Below are 21692 nucleotides of genomic sequence, written 5' to 3'. Positions count from 1 at the left end.
TTGCCTCTCTTTTTGCTATCCTGCGGGATGACACCCACATGTCATACGACCTCGCCATCTTCTTCCTCCGCACGTCTATCCGGGATTTCGGACGCTTATATGACCACACTCCGCCTCACATCGAGAGGCTCATGACCTTCTACAAGGTTGTGAAGAAATTTGCGGTTCGCCTCCGCTCACAGCTACCGGGCACGGTCTTCACCACCTGGTATGCGCGGCAGCTCTACGACACCAATTGGGAGGTCAGCTTCCTGGTACAGAGCACACAAGCGCAGGCGAATTGGCGTTGTGTGTCCTTACCCCTGATCGAGTCCGCAAGGGTGGACGTTCTGTAGCTGCTTTCGCACGAGGTGCTGCCTGTGAGAAAGAGGCTTCGCCGCTTAGGATTGTCCCGGACGGATACGTGTGCCATATGCCGCGCCGTAGAAACCCATCGCTGTGTGTTTTACGATTGCGTCAACGCAGCAGCCCTGTGGCGAAGAATGGATGCACTCTGTGGGCTCCCCGGCGTTTGCTTCCACACGGTTCGTTTTCTTGATCCGCTTCCGGTGCCGAAGCGGAAGCAGGCCGCATTCATCGTCTTGGTAACCGAGCTGTGCTACCATCTGTGGTGTGCGCGAACACAGTGCGTGTACGGTGCCCAGCCCGCGAGCCTTGTGAGCTTGATGATGACTGCCCGCGTTACCCTCAAGTCTCGACAACAGGTAGAACTTCGGACGCTCAGCAGGGACTCCTTTCGCCAGCCCTGGAGGAGCCACTGCGACCTGTTTGTTCTTGCCAACGGTAACATTGAGGGTAAGCTGTGATCCCGCCACCACACAGCGCCGTGGTCATGTTTCCGTTGAGTAGGACCCAAACGGTGGTAATTAGTTTTCTGTGCACTTCTTTTGTCTATATTACTGCCTTTGTATATGGATTATCTTTCCATGTAGTTGTGTAGTTGTGTTCCATGTAGTTATGTAACTCTGTGTAGTTGTGCACGTTTTAGGCGAGTGCGTCCACTCAGTTCATAGGTTCTTTGGTTTGCATTCTCACAGCGTTTGTTGAATAGCTTGAGTGATTGTTTTGTTTGTTGACGCATATAAACACACATTTACTCTTTCCAAGTATGGGACAGTTATAAAGTCGCATAGGAAGAAGTACAGAGAATGTCCCTCCGTAGAAACGGGCACTCGCAAGGTGCTGCTGGAGGTGAGCAAGGAGGTCCCATATTTCATCCCCGCTCGTGGGTTCCACGATATGCGCCTGTACTCAGGCATGCGGAAGCTTTGCCGTCCTTGCAGCCAAGAAGAACACTTTGCTTCCAAATACGCGACACCGAGGTGTAACCGATGCGGTGGCTATGGCTACCGAGCTCTTGCGAGGAACGCTGCCGGAAAATGCGGAGCTGATCACTGGAATACCCGCAGTCGTGTGACTACATGTGCCAGTGTCGCCAACGACCACGCCGAGCCAGTGGAAGATGTTCCTATAGTGATATAACTTCGCAGGGCCTTGAGCAAGACGAAGCGTCAGGGATCGAAGGTGCATCAAAAGAAGTAGCCTCTGCGACCTCTGAAGGAAGGAAGGAAGAGATTGGCCATTGCCCAAGGAAGAGGAAGCCATTGGCAGCGACGCCTCTTCTGAAGCACTAGGGGAATCCTAACGGTGCCTCTGGGAGACCAGGTCGGTCAAGACAGTGATGACTTTCACACTTGTCTGTCAATTGATGATGACGGAATAGTTGACGAGGTGCCAGGTATGTCGGCGGCGTCTGATGAAGACGATGTTGTCCTGCCCAAACGCGCCTACTCGTCGAGTGGGTCATAGGAGTCAGCTGCGCTTTCGCAGAAAAATGGATGGAAGACCGACGTCTCCAAGAAGTCCCATCACAAACGGAAGCTCAGACAGGTCACCAAGCGTCCTGAGGAACCCCGCCTCCCCTTGACTCTTGGTCACGAAAATAGTGACGTTTAATGTAAGAGGCTTGCACCAACACAGGAAGCACTACTGGTTCTACTTCAAGAAACACATTTTAGCAGCTGCCCAGAGGCTGGAGATTTTTTAGAATAGGGTTGGCGTCACGTCAATTTTGTTTTCACCGCGGTTTCGCCGATCTGTTCGCGGGCACTCTTTGGACTATGAGGGAAGAATTGTCTCAGTGGACGTGTGTGTGCGGGGACGGGATCAACGTATATCGTATCAGTGTATGCACCGAAGCACAACCATGAGACCAATGATTTTTTTTTTCAGATGCGCTGACCCCTACATTTGAAGAAAAATGTTTCTTCTACTGACCGACCTTTTTTGTTTGTTTATTTATTTTTTGTGCGGTGCCAGCTGCGAGTTAAAGTTTGTGACTGTAGCGCCAGTGCCTTACCGCAGCAAAATAGGGCGCTTTCACATATTACATACAAACATTCCACCACTTCGGTTTTCGTTTTCAGCAGACGGCCACGAGAGTACAATACAGCAAAATATCAGGTAAATATTAAATGTGTTTATTACTTGTCTTGCGTTTTCACCTGCTTGAAAGGTTTTTCCTGAAAGGTTTTTCACCTGAAACGGTTATCTCACACCTTTCTCTTACAACCGTGTACGGTGAGCGCAAGCTCGCTTTAATGTAGCAAAATTAATGTCCATGAACCGATTAAACCGGGACCGAAAAAAGTAACGGCTCCAATCCCTGTAAATGTTCCAACCGCTGACCGATTCTTTCTGTCTGTGTGTGTGCGGGGTGGAGGGTGTTCCCCCTTAGACGAACCCGAACCGAACCGAACCGATATGCCTGAACCGGTACAAGCTGATAATTTCGGTACAGCGGAGCTAAACCCGAGCCAAACCACTATGCCTGAACCCGAACCGGACCGAAAAAAATACCGGTTCCGATCCCTGATTCCTGCACGACCAGATGACATTCTGAAACAGCAATTAGAAGTTCGTTCCGTTATTTCAAGTACTTGAGAGTGCCTTTGGGATTACGGAATGCCGCTCAGACATTCCAATGCTTCGTAGACTAAGTCGCACGGGATGTTCCATATTGCTTCTAATACATCGATCAACTGCTGATGGCCAATTTGGATGAGGAGCAACACACACAAACAAACGCTTCCCCCACTACGGTATCGTTGTCAAGCATGCGTTAGATCACGCGTTCAGCACCTGATCACCAGACGGTGCTGCTGGCCAAGCATGAAATCTGACTCTCGTCCCAGGCAGCAGACAATATTGGGCACATAACCACTGGGTGTTGGCAGTACCCGTTTTCCCACGAGTTTCACCGTATTGGTTCAAACCTGGCAACATGGGACCCACATTACCAAGTTTCAACCAGCAATTGGGAAAATGCCGCCAGTATGGGCTCCATGTTGCCGAGTTTGAACCAATATGGGAAAATGCCCCCATATTGCCCATGTGCACCCCATATGGACTAAAAATTCAGAAAATGGGATGTACCCCTAATGGTACTTGTACCAAATGCGCAGGCAGCACGGCAAGATCGGAAGTTCAAGCGTGTGAAATGCGCAAGTCAATTCGTTGTTACATCCATGAAGTTCCCGCACATGATACACATTGTTCCAGTCAACATACCTGGCAATCCCACTGTAACATGCACTGTAACTTAACTGGCACACTTGCAATCCCAACGAATGTCTCTGACGGATGCTTGCCATTGGTAGTTCCTCGGACTGCCTGGATCATCGAGCAAGACGGCCACGGCACCTATTCTTTGTTTTTAGGACGAGGCAGTCTTTTTTTTAAAGCGATGCAAGGTGGATCAATCAAAATATCTTCAGAGAAAGAAAAGAAAAGATGAGAAAAATTTTATTACAGTTAGTGGTGGATATTACATCGGATAATGCGTTCTTATTACTACTCATCTTTGGCATTATCACGGAAAACTCACGCAATATGGGCTTGGCCAATGTAGGCAGCCAATATTGGTCCAATAGGGGGCCTGGTTGCACTTTTTATGTTGCACCAATATTGGCGGCCCATATGGGACCTGTATTGGCCAACCTGGCAGACCACATTGGTGCAATATTAGGCCAATATTGGAGTGCTGCCTGAGGTCTGTCCTTGGTGCTCTGACGTCATTGAACAGCTCCAGTCGTTTCTTCTTCTGTACGCATGCCTGAAAGAGGGCTGTTCTTTCGGCGGGTAAACGTTGAATCTCCTTGTGCTCATATCGATTGTGACTGTTTTCCAAGTGCAAGAAGATTGCTCCCAACACATTGTTCGAACTTCGAGTGGCATGATTCGCGAACTCCCCCTCGGAAGCCCCCCCCCCGTTTTGTGCCTGGAATCAGCCACATAGAGAATCATCCAATCAAAAATAAATAATACGAGATTGTTGCATAAAGGCTCCTGCGCAGCAAAAAGAAAAGAATGCACTGACTGGTAATCCAGAAAATATGTGTTCGAATCCTACAGCTTGCCATCCTTCTCGGTGACTTCCTTCTTTCATCCTGAATTACTTAGGCACTTGAGGCTTTGTATGTATTTGCCCCTTCTGTGTGTTCCAGCCTCAGAATATCAATTGCCATCATACACAGTCCAAGTGAAGATGGCTTGGGATGACAGAATTTGCCAAAAATTGAGTATTACAAGCTTTTAAAGCTTAATGCTTTTAATGCTTTTTAAAGTTAAAAATTAAAAGTTTTAACATTACATTTTCATGCTTCATCCTTTGCATATAAACTCCCAAAAGACAAATGGTGTATAGCCCTTCTATTGAACATATTGTTGCGAAGACGAAAAAGACGGGCGTGAAAATGGGCGGGCGGTTTCGAACCGTCGCGTGGGCATTCTCCGAACGGACTTGGGGCAAGGGGAACGCATCTGAACACAGACTGCGATCTTGTAACATTTGGTGTCAGAAGTGGGATCTCGAATTGTACGATGCCCGGACGCCGAAGGAGGAGGTCAGCTTCTAGCCCGGAAGAAGCCCCGCGTAATGTCTCTGGTCTTGTCACTCGAGAGGAACTGCGGACGGTTCTGGAAGAGAACACCCGGAGCATGGTGGAGACAATGCGCGTCGAGTTTGCGGCGCTCCTCGACGTGTCCCGCGGTCACCGTTCGACGATCCCATCGGCGGACGCAGCCAGCCAGCCTCTTCAGCCAACGGCCCAGCTCCCAACCCAGGCAGCTCAAAGTCACACCGTGTCCCCCTCGGGACCGAAACCGGACAAGTTCAACGGCGAGGGTCCTTGGAGCAGCTACCTGGCACAGTTTGAAGTGATAGCTGACTCAAACGGGTGGACCGAAGAACAGAAGGCATGCCATCTCGTATCTTCCTTAAGAGGCCCTGCACTTGCAGTCTTGCACGCGCTATCGCCATCGGAAAGGCGCAATTTCGGACATTTGACGGAAGCCTTGGAGCGCCGTTTCGGCGACCGTCATCAGCGGGGCCTCTTTCATGCTCAGCTGCGGAGCCGATTGCAGCTGCCGGGGGAATCCTTAAGCGAACTCGCTTTCGACATCGAGCGGAAGGTTCGCATCGCCTTCGCCGACTGTCCTCAGGACGTGGTGGATACCGTTGCCGTCGGCTACTTCGTGGATGCCATAGCCGACGCGGAAGTGCAGCAAGCTGTAAGACTGTCGGCTCCTGCTGGCCTTCGTGCGACTCTCACTCGCGCTTTGGAAGTCGATGCCGCCAAACGGGCGGCCAAAGCGTCGCAGGCCATCGCTCGTGCCGTGGCATACGAAGGTGCAACCGAGAGTGACTCACCGGGAGGCGTACCACCGGAATACGACGTTTCTGCGTTTCGAGATCTCACATGCTGGAATTGCGGCGGCCGCGGCCACCTTCGTCGCGTATGCCCGACCCGTGACCGCGGACAGCCTCCCACAACTCGTCCAACCCGTAATACGCGCTGGCAGCGGTCGGGAAACTGGAACTAGCTGGACACAGAGGGCGTTGCCCAGCTACGAAAGTTGTACCAAAAGTGCCCTCAACTTCAGGATTTTATGTGGACGGAAAAGTCAACTCCCAGCCATGCCGGATGTTAATTGACACTGGGGCCACAGTGAGTCTCATCAGCTCGTCGTACCTTGCCACGTTGCCTAAGGAGAGCCACACGCGTAGGGGCGACACTCAGGCTTCTTTGCGGACTGTGGCGGGCACCACAGTACCTGTTGATGGTGTTGTAACGCTAACCCTGTCCATTGGAGGTGAAGATTTCCAGCACAATGTTTATGTCGCCAATGTGACGGACCAATGCATCATCGGCTTGGATTTTATGAGGGGATATGGATGCGTGGTAAACGCCCGTGATGGCACTCTGCTTTTGGGACGGCGACAACTCGTGCTTGGTTCCGGGGGATCTCGCAGACTTTCTCACCACCCTCACGTCCTATGTCGTCGGACAGTCACTTTGGCGCCCTACGCGGAAAGAATCGTGCCTGGCCGAACACCGTCGAAGCTACCATCTAAGGTTCTTATGGTCGAGCCGTCCCAGGAAGGAACACCTGCCACAGGCGTCATGGTGGCTTGTGGTCTCGTTCGCAGCGAAGGTGCAGCGGTCCCTGTTCGGGTGCTCAACTTAACTCCTTCTCCGATCACACTGCACAAAGGACAACGCCTTGCACAGTGCTCCCAAATTGTAGAAATACGTCCTACGGCCGGTGCCAAAGACACCGCCTTACGCCTACCTTCCGTGGGACACGACCCAGGCTTCATTCGGTACGTCGACGAGGTTATCACCGGTATAGATCCTACGTTACCTCCGGAGCAGCAACAGCAGATACGCTCTCTCTTCATGGAGAACCGGGACGTCTTCTCGTTCACTTCCGCTGAACTCGGAAGCACGAGCAACAGCGTACACCATATCGACACCGGGTCAGCACGCCCCATTAAGCAGGCACCCAGACGAGTCCCACTGTCTAGTATCAAAGAGGTAGACCAGCTCGTCCGTGATATGCGCGATCAGAACGTGATAGAGCCCTCCGTTAGTCCTTGGGCTTCACCTATCGTGTTGGTGAAAAAGAAGGACGGCTCCACGAGGTTTTGCGTGGACTACCGCCGGCTGAATGCCGTGACGAAGAAGGACTCCTATCCCCTGCCCCGCGTCGATGACACCCTGCAAGCGTTGGCAGGTGCTGCGTGGTTCTCCACGCTGGATCTACGTAGTGGCTACTGGCAGGTGGAAGTAGCTCCGGGTGACAAAGAAAAAACTGCCTTTACAACGGGGCGTGGTCTCTGGCAGTTCAAGGTCATGCCGTTTGGGCTGTGTAATGCGCCTGCAACATTTCAGCGCCTTATGGAAACTGTGTTGTCCGGGCTTCCGCCGGAAGTTTGCCTCGTCTACATCGACGACATCATCGTCCATGGGAAGACCTTCGGAGAACAAATTGACCGTTTACAGAGTGTGTTCGAGCGACTTCGCAGAGCCAACCTTAAGCTCAACCCGAAGAAGTGCATGTTTTTCAAGCATTCCGTTGTATACCTCGGCCATCGAGTATCGGCTATGGGAGTGCAGACTGACCCCACGAAGGTGCAGTCGATCCAGTCGTGGCCAGTGCCGACTGACAAACACAGCCTCAGAGCATTCCTGGGATTTTGTTCATATTACCGTCGCTTCGTCCCCCACTTCGCTGAAATGGCAGACCCCCTATACCAGCTTCTGGCCAAGGGACATGATTTCGAATGGTCGGCCGCGTGCAGTGAAGCGTTTGTTGCGTTGAAGTCCCGCCTGACATCGCCGCCAATACTTGCCTTTCCTGTACCGGACGCTCCCTTTATCCTAGACACCGATGCTAGCCAGACAGGAATCGGCGCCGTGCTGTCGCAAATACAAGGAAGCGACGAAAAACTCATCGCATGCTTCAGCCGAACCCTCCGCAAGCCAGAAAGAAACTACTGCGTCACGCGTAAAGAGCTCTTAGCTGTCGTAAAGTCCGTCCAACATTTTCATCATTACCTCTACGGGCGCCACTTTACCTTACGCACGGACCACGCTGCATTGCAGTGGCTGCTGACGTTCCGTAATCCTGAAGGGCAGGTCGCACGCTGGATCCAAACCCTCCAGGAATATGACTTCACGCCACAACATCGCAGAGGCCGGGATCACGCCAACGCTGATGCCCTATCTCGACTTCCTTGCGAAGGAAAAGATTGCGGTCATTGTGCGCATGCGGACGATCATGACGTCCTCGCTCCAGCGCCTCCGCTAAGAGTTGATGTCTCTCTCACCCACACAGCCTGCGCCGTTGGAGTACACTCCGAAGAAAACCTGGACCACATGAGGCGGGCGCAAGAGGAGGATCGGAACATTGGCCCCATTCTTCTATGGAAGCGAGCGGGATCTCGACCATCGTGGGCCGAGGTGTCAGGGCAATCAGATCAGGTCAAAGGCTACTGGTCGCTGTGGGACTCCCTCGATTTGCGTAACAACCTCCTATACCGGGTATGGGAGTCTCGTGACGGACAGAGAAACCAGACACAACTCGTACTTCCGACAACGTGCAGGGACAATGTATTGCGCATGCTCCATAGCAGCCAGGCCGGCGGACACTACGGCATCAACAAGACGCTCGCCAAGGTCCGAGAGCGGTACTACTGGCTCGAGTACAAGAGAGATGTGGAAGAATGGTGCCGCTGGTGTGACCTATGCTCCTCCAGGAAGGGACCCCGCACGCGCACCCGAGGTAGACTCCAGAAATGTGCCTCGGGGACACCTTTTGAACGAGTAGCACTGGACATTCTGGGCCCACTGCCGACGACGGACCGGGGGAACAAATATATCCTGGTGGTAATGGACTACTTTACGAAGTGGCCTGAAGCGTACCCCCTACCTAACCAGGAAGCAGCTACGGTGGCCGAGACCCTCGTTAACGAGTGGGTATCGCGCTTCGGGGCGCCGCTGCTGCTGCACTCCGACCAGGGCCGCAACTTTGAGTCCCACCTCTTCCAGGACATGTGCAGGTGCCTCGGCATTTCCAAAACTCGGACTACCCCGCTCCACCCTCAGTCCGACGGAATGGTGGAGAGGTTCAACCGCACTATACTGCAGCACATGAGTTTATTTGTGTCCGAGAATCAGAGGAACTGGGATACTCTGGTTCCCCTCTTCCTTCTGTCGTACAGGACAGCGCTCCACGAGGCTACAGGGGAAACACCAGCGATGATGGCGACCGGACGCAACCTCCGCCTTCCAACCGAGCTGGCTCTTGGTCCAACGCCAGATGCTGACCACGCTGCAGGCAACGTCTCCGGCCACCTACGGACATTGCGCACACGCCTCGAGACTGTGCACATGTTTGCGAGAGAACATCTGCAGAAAGCATTCACACGTATGAAGACTCGCTACGATCGGGCGGCGTCCGGAGGGAGGTTCGAGGAAGGCCAATCGGTGTGGCTCTACAACCCTGTTCGGAAGCGGGGCCTATCTCCCAAGTTGCAGCGGCCGTGGCAGGGACCATATGTCGTCGCTAAGCGCCTCAATGACGTCGTCTACCGGATCAGGCGGACAGGCCGTGCCCGGCCCCTTGTCGTTCACGTCGACCGTCTGGCACCGTACCGTGGACTCTCAACCGGCAACGAGGCTCCCCAGGAAGATCAACGCAACAGTGCCAGAGGGGAAGAGAGGGAGTGATGTTGCGAAGACGAAAAAGACGGGCGTGAAAATGGGCGGGCGGTTTCGAACCGTCGCGTGGGCATTCTCCGAACGGACTTGGGGCAAGGGGAACGCATCTGAACACAGACTGCGATCTTGTAACAATATGGACGTCTACAGACAATCACGATGGAAATTGGTTTTCTGAGGCCGGAACACCGAAGCTGCCAGCTGGCCCCGCAGCTGTGTAACCTTTCAGTGACTTCCTACTTTCTTCGTCTATAGCCAACCTGCACCAAATAGCTAAACGGAAGAAAAAGAAACGAAAAATTGCCGTCTAAATGGAGTCAATACGAACTCCACTCCTCGTCTATATCCTGCATGGGCCTTTTTCATAGAAAGTGTATTGAACGACAATTTTTTTTTTCCTTAAGGGATAGGCCAGCCCATTTTTCCTCGTCGCCATGCCAGAAAGAACACAGTCGGGATCAGGAAGAAATAGAACAAAAGTAATTTTTACAAGAAAAGAGACGTCTAGTCACCCTATTCAAATGTGTCTCAAATTAAGACTTCTCTGTGACGGCTTCTATTATGTAGGTTCGCCCATGTTTGCAACGAGAAGGTCACCGGCATACGAAACGTGACAAGCGAGTTATTGTCCTTCTTGCCCCATCGGCACAGGTGGAGATGGGCCATGAGCTCACATCAGATGAGAAGGGGACCCAGAAGTGTTTCTCTGGCCTTCTTCGAAAAACTTGGAAGGAAAATCCTACCTGATCTCTCAGTCCTGTCGTAAGCGCGCACGACTCTCACAAACTTTCACAAGCGCGCACTGTCTTTGCCGTGTTACACTTTTACAGCTGCGAGCTCGGAGGCCGTATAGAGCATGCTCGGATGGAGACGTCGTGTTGAGAGAAGTGTCCTCCACAAACAAGGAAGCCATGTACTTGAAGCGAGGTATGGAACGACAGGTGCACCTCACAAAACCACGTATCTCATAGGATATGGGAGGTTAGGATACTGTTTGAAGGGATAGGACACTGTACGGTGAAGCGCTATCACCACCACCACCACCACCACACTGTACGGTGTTTTCCGAAGGCGTTGTTTCAGATCGTGCAACTTTTCCTCTGCAAAATTCCGTAGCAGATATTATGATTGTGGTGCATTGTGAATAAAATGCCTATGAATAACACTAAATAGTTGGCACACTATAGTCTTAGTTGCGCATGTGCCATAGAAATCCAATCATCATTATCACTATTATTGTGATTGTCGGCACGAGCGCGTGTGGAACATTGCATACGCTGACTGAGCAGTACAGTACACCTGTTACGTGGGCGCTCGACAAAGCCAGTTCTTTTAAAATGAAGCAAGTCATCCTCGCTCTCGTATCGCTCTGCTTCTTCGGTGAGTTCTATGAAAGCTTTTCAATGTCCATAATTTTTTAATGTACTGGTGTTGCATCTTCACCTACATCTGCAGTCGCGAAATGTTCCTCTTACATAGAAGGGTTCCTCCTGTGTGAGTTTGCCCCCTCATGAGATGAAAATAACGCGTTTACTTCCTGATGATTAAGTCTGCATTCCATGTACCAACTGGCGCTACCGTGCAGAAACCCTGTGTTGTGTGAATTCTTAGCGTGTACCAAGTGTATCCGGGCAAAGTGAATCCTAGTAGATCGTTAGTATAGAACCGTTTCATGTACGTCTGTGTAGCACCATATGATTCACTTGAGACAGCCTTGCTAAGCCTAATGGATGTTGAAGCTACCACCCTGTTAAAGGTATAAAAGCGTTAGTGGGTAAGACTAGGCTAGGTTCGTGAATTTCATTGGGCGGGTGCGCTAGGCGGTTTTGGCATCAATTCGTGCGCCCGATCGTCGTTACCTCCTGAGTAAGATTTGCAGATCGTCTTGAAGAAAGCCCCAATAAGCCCACAGTGGACGTTCATTGAGTCCTCATCTCCATTGTTATTTCGTCTTCTTTCACTTCAAAGTATACGTCTCCTTGCCCACCAAGTGTTGGCTGAAGGTAGAATCTACGTTGCCTAATGTTTAGCAAAGTTGAATGTATAATTATAACACTGGATCGACGTTGTTTCAACTGTTTCTAGTGAATCAATAAGTAGCAAATATTTACGTTGATTGTGCAATCTACATTCAACACATTCTCGACGTTTGACAGAATTTAGAACTAAGTTACTGAATAATTTCAGGCTGTGCTTGCAGACCTCCTGAATGTCTCAAACCAAAAGCTTAGGAAACCTTTATCCGTTTATGTTTACAAATCAAGCGTGCTACCATTCCCGCTTGAGTTGTAACATACTGAAACGTGGGTATAACTTCCCCCTGGAGCTTTCTGCCATAGTCGAGAGTGTCATATTCATCCATTCTAATTCCTAAGAGACGTAGACGAGGCCGCTTATCGGCGCCACGAGCTTCACTGTCCCACCAGACTCCCATCTGGCAACCTGGATCTCTTCGTCGTTTGCTAATCCTAGAGTTTCTGTTCTAAGGCCCTCGGTACAGGGACAGTTGCACAATCCAGTAAGACACGCATCTAGTCTTCCATCACAGACACACATGCTTTACGATGCCGTGCTCTGACCGCTCGCCTTCGCTTTTGTTTGTTGCAATGGCTGTCGTCAACTCGAAACTTTCACAACACGAACACGTACGCTCTCCTATTTGCTCTAGCTGAGGCTTTTATCCGGACATTTGTCATTGCGTTTTGCGAACGCTTCGAGGATCGGGCCTGTCATGTACCTGTTCGGCTTTGTGACTTTTACAGCGCCAACTGTTGATAGCAGGCACACCAGAGATCTCTCGATCGTCCGTGGAATGCGAGTATCACGTGACCCCTTCCCGGTTAATCCAAGTAGTCGAAATTGGTCGTATGACGGGAATTCGCACTGACCTTGTCAGCGCCAGCGCAACTGACATCAACAAGCGACACAGCCAGCCGCAGTGTCATAAGCGTCAAAAGAGACTTCCTGTCACGAACACTAGCAAATCGGTGTCCGCGCTCCGGTATTGGTCCGCAGTCATCATGTGTAATCTGTGTAATCCTCAGTTAAATAAACCTTCATCACCCAAAATGTGGCGCTGGTCTCCCTCCCAAACGGAAGAAAACTTCCTGCTGTGCTTCTGGGGACATCCTTTCCCGGCCATTTGGATCTCCGTGGAGGACTGACATTTTTCCGACAAACATCCACCACATCTCCGAGTGGCCATGGTTTGGACTTCCCACAAATATCCGTCGTTTCCCTCACAGGAAGATACACGGAGATCCTGGAGAAGTTGTACGGGCTTACTTGCGTTCGTGCTATTTTCGTGCCCTGTATTTTCTCATTATTATTGATACTGTTTATTGACCTGTTGCGTAAGTAGACAGACTCCTACTGAGTTTTTTTATGCCTTTTTGGTTCAGCTTCTGCCACTGCATCTTTCTTTCTCACCTGGTCCTCTTTGTTTCTGCCTAGTATTTCTGTTAGGGACATTGCGCGTGAAGCTTTAAAAGCAAAAAGAGGTCTCAGAACCATGAATTTAGGAAGCCAGTGGCATACCTTTCCAAAATAAAACATACTCTGTATATTGATTGTCTCGCGAACTTCCACCAATTCTAGGGTACCGTTTGCCTGTGAGTCAAGCTAAAAGGTGAGGTGTTTAATTTTAATGCGATTGCGTATACCAGCAACACTGGACTGAAGAACTGCTTGGTGTATTAACTCACTCTAACGATAACGTCTGTGTTTCTTACTGCGTTCGATTTGAGACATTTAGCTGGTTCAGCGAAAGCCAAACTCACGACGCGACAAACCTTACCATGCTCGCTGCAACATCCCGTCAGGGACCATATCTGGACAATTCTTCGAACGCCCGTTACGGTACATCCGCAGGATGTACAATTAAGGGCGTCCATTCACGTAGCTCCCAGAGATGTCTATCTGATATACATTTCAGTACATATACTTTGGGATCTATTTCGAACTTTCGAAGGAGATAGTGTTCTGTCTGGGCTATGGAAAACGCTAACAACCTCAACTGCCATTTCTCCCTCCCTTTTTGTTGTCGGAAATGGCTCTGGCCCCGATGCCCGCCATTGCTGTGCTACGATTATTATGAAGGCAGATTCATTTGTGTAACAAACACAGACACACACTGAAAACGGATCATGGAATGGTCCACAAAGACAAAAGCCGAACAGAATTTCCAACTATAAGCGAACTAGCACTCGAACTTCTCTCACTTCTCTCCCAAGGGTAACGGCTATACGCGGGGGATCTGGCAGAGAACGACTCTTTAGCGGTTTTGCTTAGCACAGACTATGTGACTGTCGCTTGCCGTGGAAATGAGAGCAAGCAACACAATTTATTGAATCTGCGACGTGGTTGTGGGCATGCACCCTGACCATTTAACAGCCGCCCACTTTTAGCAAGAGAAGGCGGAGGAATAGCTTACTTGCGAAGCTCTGACATAGCGCGGGACCCGCCCGAAAAGTTTGCTCACGTGTGTACCTCCACCACGACGCGGAAAGGAGAGCACTGCATTCCCTCAACGATGGCCTGTAACGCATTCTAACGCGTGGCCCTAAGCGCTTCACGACAACCGTCACCAGGTGACAGGAAGTTAACACTAAACACGCGAGCGGCACCGGCTTTCAAGTAAAAAATCATATGCTGTTCTTAAAGGCTCTCCTACGCAGCCGACAGATACAGTACAGTTGGCGATACAACGTTCATACATGATCGGTCCCCGCAGACGAGCACGATGGCCACAGCGCCTGGTCTTGATAACCAGGTCCCCCAAACTCACCTCGGAAAAGCGTGCAACGAAGAAGGCCGCTACTAGATACCCCACCGTTGCCGTTCCGGATCACTTCAGCGCGCTAAGTTTAGCGGCAAAATGTTTTTGTTGTTTCTGCGAATGAATCTAGTCCTTATATGTCCAAATAAAACGCGTATAACAACTTTCTGTGTCGTGTTTCACATTTTGGTCCCGTTTTTAAACGTGTTGAGCGATCGGAAGGATCTAGTGCACGGCTGCGTGCATCACAAAGCGTACCTGTCGTACCAGGCGCCTCAGGCGCAGTCTCCATTTCTCCTTCGGTGACTTGGCCTGGCTTGGATTGTGCTCCAACTGGATCTTTAGCGCGCTACAATCAAACGCAAGCCAACGTCTGGTAACAATGGGGTATCTAAGGGCGGCCTCCGGCATTGCACGCATCGGGATAGGAACAAATACATGGGAAAATGGCGACCTTGGGGGACCTGTTGATAACCTTTCGCTCCTTCCCTCACTGGAAGGGGACTACTGTAGGGACACAGCAGTCTACGCCACCTTATTTTCTTTATACGACTTAGTCAAGAAATTAAACGAGGCGGGCTACAAACAACGAGGACACAAGCACCTAGGCCTGCAACCACAAGAATCAACCAGGTCAAGCAACTCAGGAAGACGAAACCATGACGCCAGTACATTTTCCCGTCGATCGATATCTTATCTTGTTCTTTTTCTTTATCTTCAGCGACGAACACAGAATCCCTGGCCGTATATCTTCCCCCGTATTTCCCTTTCTCCTTCTCCCTCCAGGAGCTCTCAAACTGTACACGAGTGCTGACGGTTCGGCAAGCGGTGTAAGAAACAGTTGGAGCTTCGCGTTCATAAAACAACTCGCGGCTTCATTTGTTCATGCATGGCATCTTGTGTCTGCTCTATTTATCCCGTCCTCCACAATCTGTTAGAACCCAACAGGCTCTCAAATAGGACGTCCGCCTGGCAGAAAAAAAGGTATCTGGTTAGTCCCCATAATAATTTTGAAAAAATGACGTACATTAAAAAAAAAAACCTGTATGATGCATCCTCATCGATAGAAATCGAGATACAGTGAACTTTCTAGTGTTATAGAGTATTATTGCATTACCACTGGTAACTCTACACTATTAGAATGAACTACACCACCCTAGGCAGCACATAATGTCGAACCCATATTGGCTGGGCAATCTACAGAAAAATAAAAAAATGACACCAATATTACTACCGTTACCCGGGCTCATCGTTGACGTTATCACAGATGGCGCAATGTGGTAAATAGGGGTTTGCCGATATAGGCAGCCAATATTGGTTCAATAGGGAGCCTGTTTGCACTTTTCATGCTCACCTGGGACCAGTATTGGCCAACCTGGCAGCCCATATTGATCCCATAATCGGCCAATGTTGGTGTATTGCCTGGGACAGCATCGTCCTAGCTAACCATCTCGGATGACAACGTTCTGAATCGTGATTTGTTGAAAATGGGAGGCGGACCCTATTCTGAGCTTATAGTACGCATCAATGGGATCAAAATACGCTCCGCCTCTTGTTTACTATCAGGGGCAAAAAGGTCGTTCGCGATGATGGTTAGCTAGGAGCGTGCTATGTGGGGAAGTTCATGTTTAAGAAGTGCATGCAGAATTCAAATGACGTGTGATTTGCATTACGTGTGTCCGCATATCATATCCTTCGTTTGCAGGCCCTTTTGCAGAAACGTGCGACTCCACAACAATATCCGAGGCCAACATTGAGTGCTACAAAAGATTTGAAAAGGAACACGGCGGCCTTCCCCGAAAACCAGATGATCCAATTGAGCCAACTGGGAATATAAGATTACTCTGTTGGTGAGTGGTTTTTCGCGTGCACGAAGTGGTTGCACGGCGGTGCCACCAGAAAAAAAGCACCTCTTCACACATCCACACCCCAATCCACATCTGTAGAAACGGCCTTTGTAATGGAAATCTGATATTTCTACGACCTTGCGTCACAAGTACTGAACTGCGTAACTAAAGAAGAGGCAACGCTAGGGCAGCGTCAGAATAAATGAATGAATGCCGGGCTTTGCGTCACAATAAGGGAGAAGTCGCGCTAATGCAAATGTAGCACCCCTAGACGGGAACCATCCTGTTTTGTGCTTCATCTGTCCAGCGTTCATCAATTTAAATACACCCGACTGAATGCTATGTCAGGCTGCAATTTCCATCAGAAGCTCCCTGCCATATAACAAGTTTTTCTATGCCATCTTTTCCAGTATGTTAAAATACAACAAGTATTGCGTTTCTAAACTCCTAGAAGACAAAGGATGCCACCCCGCTGCTGCTCTACAATCTGCGACGGAGATAGAGACAAGAATGAAAAATTGTCCAACAACCAACCCGATATGTGAGCATAACAGCCGAAAGAGTTTTGACATCATAATGCATCATAATGGCGTCCTCTGACCGCATAATGCAGCCTGAAAACGTTACCATTTTACCGGCCTCGGTGACTCAATTGCTAACGTGATCGGAAGTTAGCTGATACCAAGGTTTCAGCTGCCAATCTAGCACAGGACGACGGCAGCATTTCCTGACAGTCGACAAGTTGTTCCGAGAGGCTGCATTAAGCGAAGGACGTTAAACACAGTGCGTCGTGCGCTGATTGCTTAAAGCGCGACGAACGCAGGTTACAGAACTCTCAGGTGGGCAAAGTTATTCCGCAAACAGACCACTGTGGCGTCGCTCATGATCATAGTGGTCTCGTGACTCAGAGGCGGAGAGTTTTCATTTTCCCGGAGGGGGCAAGGGCGCACCGCGAAGTAAGTACTCTGGCGGGGGGGGGGGGGATATGTTTATTAAGAAAAAAAAGAAAGGAAAGGTAAGCCAGATGGATGTCGGCTTGTTATTCCAAAACAAACAGTGAAAGGGGAAGTAAAAAAAGGCAAAGAAAATAAGAAAACAGAAAGAAGGAAAGAAAAGGAAAAGAAAAATGAAGAACACAAAACTAAAACTGAAGAATCACACACTCTGGCGGGATCCTATGATGTATGCAGAACTGGTATAGAAGTAAGAAGAAGGAAGAACAGAAAAAGCAAAACAAAAGAAAAACAGAGAACGTAAACAGTCAGTGAACATGTGCACAACTGAGGGCATTACGCCTTTGAAAACTAAGTGCAAAAAGAACAAAATGTATTGAATCCTCGATGTTTGACTCGAAATGCGCGCAAATAATGAATATGGTCAATGAAATAGAGCAGTGGGAGTTGAAGCCGCTCCCAACGAATATGCATTCCGAAGATCCTACCGTTACACCTCACTGGCAGCTGCTGGTACCTTTTCGACTGCTTCGTTTCATTGATCTGATTGCTTTGGGCGAAATTCAGGCTATGTGTTGTGTCATCCTCTGTTTCTTCGTCTCACCTTCTACAGTGATAATGAGTATGGTGGGCGGATACACATTTTACAAATTGCAAGGTGCATTTTTGGGTTTGTGCCTCTTCGCTCTTTTGACCCGGGCGCGCCGAGCCCCAAAGGTTGGTGTCAGTCTCTTAGCGGGACTTCCCGGGGAGGCGGCGCCCCCCTAGTTCATGTTCCGGGGGGGCAAGGGCCCCGGCGCCCCCCCGCGGTCGGCGCCTATGTCGTGACTTAAAGGCACTTCAACCAAAACCTCAATGTTTCGTGTCTCATGCATATAATTTTATGCTTCGGCATATTTCTCATTGATCGTTATATAAGAAGACGGTTGTATGCTGCGCCTATATCGGAGACATTTGGTCGCATCTGACATCATATTTCTGGACCATTTTAACCATTTTTAACATTTGCCAATCTCTTTATCTTCGCCTCCGCCCACGTAATTTCAAAGCGGAGGTCATCGGCGTAAAACTTGCGATAGAGCTACATAAGCGCGTGCTTCTAGCCTATTTCGCGGTACGCATTGAGTGAATTCGCAAAGCACCACTAGCACCCAGCACAACTTCTGAAAGCGGAACGTGCGACAAAGGACTCAGCGAGTTCAAGTTGTGCTTGGTAAAAAAAAAAAAAAAAAAGAAGAAAGGAAATCAAATTATTGCGGTATGTGGGCACCGCCCCCTGGAAGCCAACGATATCGGTTTGTAAACATTCTACTAATATGCACTTTGCATATTAGTAGAATCCCCGATACTCCCGAGCCTCAATTTTCATATTCAACATAGACTCACTACGAATTAAATTCGAAAAACCGTACAGAGCAGACAAGCCGGCCCGTGACACGAAATATTTGAAACGTGCGATTAGGATCTATAGGACCCCTGTATGTACATTATAACCTCTTGTACCATATTGTCATTGTCAAATAAATCTGAACTCTGATAAGATTCCTACTCCGATACTCAGTCCTGGTGGCGCACATGCAACGTAACGAGACGTGACAGCTCGGGTCTGAACTTCAACTTGTCGTTATCCCATAACGCGTGTTATATGCATCACTTCCGCCCGTAATTCGACACGAGCTCTTGCGCAAGACTCCTGAACGAGTCGTTCAGGCTAACAAAGTGAGCTTTAGCGATGGTTTGCTGTGGTCACAATCTCCATCGTGGTTAGTGTGCACATTACGAGAAGCTCATGTGGTGGAGAAGCTCCCGTGCTCTCACACATGCCCATTCTCATGCTCGCTCGTTCATCATCTTCAGCTTCTTCTCGTCGCACTGGTGTAGCTTGCGCTAGTCGTGTAAAAATAACGAACAAGAAAGTATAGCACTGTAAGTATAAACGTCGACCAGTAGGCAAAACTTGTAAACTTGCCCCACGATGGTGTCGGATGAGATTGGTCTTAAGAATGACACGAGAAGTAGCGTTTGCTCAGTTGTTGCGCACATGGGAGTCCGAGGCCAGAAAGGGAAGATGTAGTGGCATCAGTAGTATTAGAAGACGAGTAGGCTGCCCTTTCTCTTCAGCATAAACACTTATTTGGTTACTTCTATGTAAGTTTCTGTTTCAAGCATCGAAGTACAACGCGCAGCGTTACTGTTAGGCTTCACAAACAGCGCACTTAAAATAAATTTCCAGTGTGGTGAAACGTTTTTGTAGTCAGCGTGAACAATATTGAACCAGGAGAATGTTAACTATTCAAGAGAATCTACCTCAAGAAATGTGCCGAGTGCTCTGCTCTTCACATTCAAAACAACATCAACACTATGCCGCAATGTACTCTAAAAGAGAAGAACTCAAAAACTACTATAGGAATCTAGTAATATAGGCATCGCCTTAGATGTTCATCGCAACGCCGGTAGCTACCAAGACGGTGTGAATTACTGTCGCAAGTCCTCACAAACGTTGTGGACAGCGCTTTTTGGCGGGCGAAACTACACAAATGTGCCTCGTCCAGTTGAAAGGCATCCTGACGCCATCGAGTTCATGGCAGATCGAAAAATCCATCAGAGCAAGTCCTAATGGAACCATTAGACCAATATGCGTATTGTAATTTTCGACATCTTCAATAGGACCAATGGTTTAGCGGTTTGATGGGACCATTAGGACAGATGACTTGATGGGAGCACCACAAAAGTAAAAAAAAATACACAACGAAAATGTGTTTATTTCTTTTTCCTTTTTGTTTCCAGGACTTTTGGAAATATACAAGAGGTGTTCAAGTCAAACCATTTTTCGAAAAAGTAAAATGAACTTATAGGCGAGAAATTAGTTTTATTTTTCAACGTAATCTCCAGCTGCACTAATGCACTTATCCCAGCGTTTCACGAGGACTTGGATGTCAGCAGCGTAGAAGTCCTTATCGGCGCGTTCTTGACCGCATTCTTGACCTCATCGTCGCAGCTGGAGTGGCGGCCCCCAAGGAACGCCTTCAGTGACCCGAAGAGATAGAAATCGCTGAGGGCAAGGTCTGGACTGGAAGGGGGATGTGGCAGCAATTCCCAGCCAAGTTCCTGGTACAGGGCGTGCACTGTCCTGTAGGAGGAGGACTCCTCTGGTGATGAGGCCCGGCCGCTTTTGCTTCAGCGCCTATGCACTATTGATGGCATTACCACTGGCCAGCAAATCAACGTGAACAACGCCAGCCTTGTCCCAGAAAACCGTGGTCATGACTCTACCCGCAGACTGGGTGCTTTGGAATTTCTTGGGAGCTGGCGAGCCCGGATGCTTCAACTGTTTTGATGCGCGTTCAGACTCAGGAGTGAAATGGATCACCCACGTTTCATCGCACGTCATGATCCGATCAAGGAACGGCTGTCCTTCAGTGTCGAAACGGTACCTTAGCTATCGGAGATTTCCAGTCTTCTCTGCCGGTCAAACACGGAGAGCTGCCTCGGGACCCAACGGGCACTAACTTTCCGAAACTGGAGGTGTTCATGAATGATAGTGTTCAACGTTCCCACAGAAAGGTCCGTCCATCGAGCCAGTTGGAGACATGAAAGTTCGAGACGAGCCAGTTCGAGACATGTTTTCCCTTGGTACTTGAGGATCAGGCGCTCCACAAGTTGGATGTTTTCAGGAACTCTGACACTGGCCACTGAGCCGCCCCGGCTGGGATCGTCCTGCATTGATGTACGGCCGTCTCGGAACCGTTTGCGCCACTCAAACCCTTTGCTGCTTCTAAGTGTATCGTGGCCATACTGAGCCTGAAGTCTTCTTTGAATTCCAGATCACATTACGCCTTCATTCACGAGAAAATTCATGACAATACGCTGCTCGATGTGCGCGCTCACCTCCTTGTCGGCCATCTTGTCCAGCACGTGTCTTCTGTTTTGCACAAACCGCAGAGGATACACATCTTTCGAGAACTCAACAGCTAAACTTTCCACTTGCTGCAAACAGCCACCATTTTTCTTCGTGAGGCCAATGCAAATCCGTCGAACCGACTGACAGCGTTTGCGTTCAAGCGAAATCACGCGTCCTACAACTAATGCCCATGCACAACACACACTCGGTTCGGACGTTTGATTCGGGCTAAAATGTCGCTGGTTCCTCTTATGATAACGGAATTATAGCAGGTCAAGTAGAACACACAATGTTTGATAGGAACGGATATCTCTTCAATAACGCGAGGTGCTTTCAAGTTACTGCAGGCAGTGTGAGTCTCTGATGTGTATGTCTGTCACCATCACGAAAGTGTTCCGCTCCTTTGTACTCTAGGATGGAGTTAGAAATTTTTGGTCCATACACTGTTGCGATCCCAATGAAGACTGCTGGGGGATGTTTGGCATTGGCAATTCCGTGGGACTGCCCGGGTCCTTCAGCAAGTGGGACATAGCATCTGTTCTTCGTTTTTATGGCGATGCAGTGTTGTTTCTGTAATGCTATACAACGTGGATCAATAAGATCTGAAGAAATGAAAAAAGCAAAAACAAGAGAGAAGTAATAGCAGTG

General features: G+C 49.4%; 1 protein-coding gene across 1 annotated transcript in view; it reads left to right on the top strand.

Moving 5' to 3' along the window:
* Nucleotides 1-10834: 10834 nt before the first annotated feature.
* Nucleotides 10835-21692, top strand: part of LOC135374083 (uncharacterized) — a 165648-nt gene continuing 154790 nt past the window's right edge. The window contains exons 1-3 of the mRNA XM_064607080.1: nucleotides 10835-10946; nucleotides 16049-16193; nucleotides 16601-16731. Of these exons, the coding sequence (XP_064463150.1) occupies nucleotides 10904-10946; nucleotides 16049-16193; nucleotides 16601-16731 (319 nt within the window). The 5' untranslated portion in view covers nucleotides 10835-10903. The remainder of the gene's footprint in view (nucleotides 10947-16048; nucleotides 16194-16600; nucleotides 16732-21692) is intronic.

This window comes from Ornithodoros turicata, unplaced genomic scaffold (genome assembly GCF_037126465.1).
Source record: "Ornithodoros turicata isolate Travis unplaced genomic scaffold, ASM3712646v1 Chromosome42, whole genome shotgun sequence".
Taxonomy (NCBI): domain Eukaryota; kingdom Metazoa; phylum Arthropoda; class Arachnida; order Ixodida; family Argasidae; genus Ornithodoros; species Ornithodoros turicata.
Note: the sequence above shows the minus strand (reverse complement) of the source record. Positions and strands in the feature narration are given on the sequence as shown.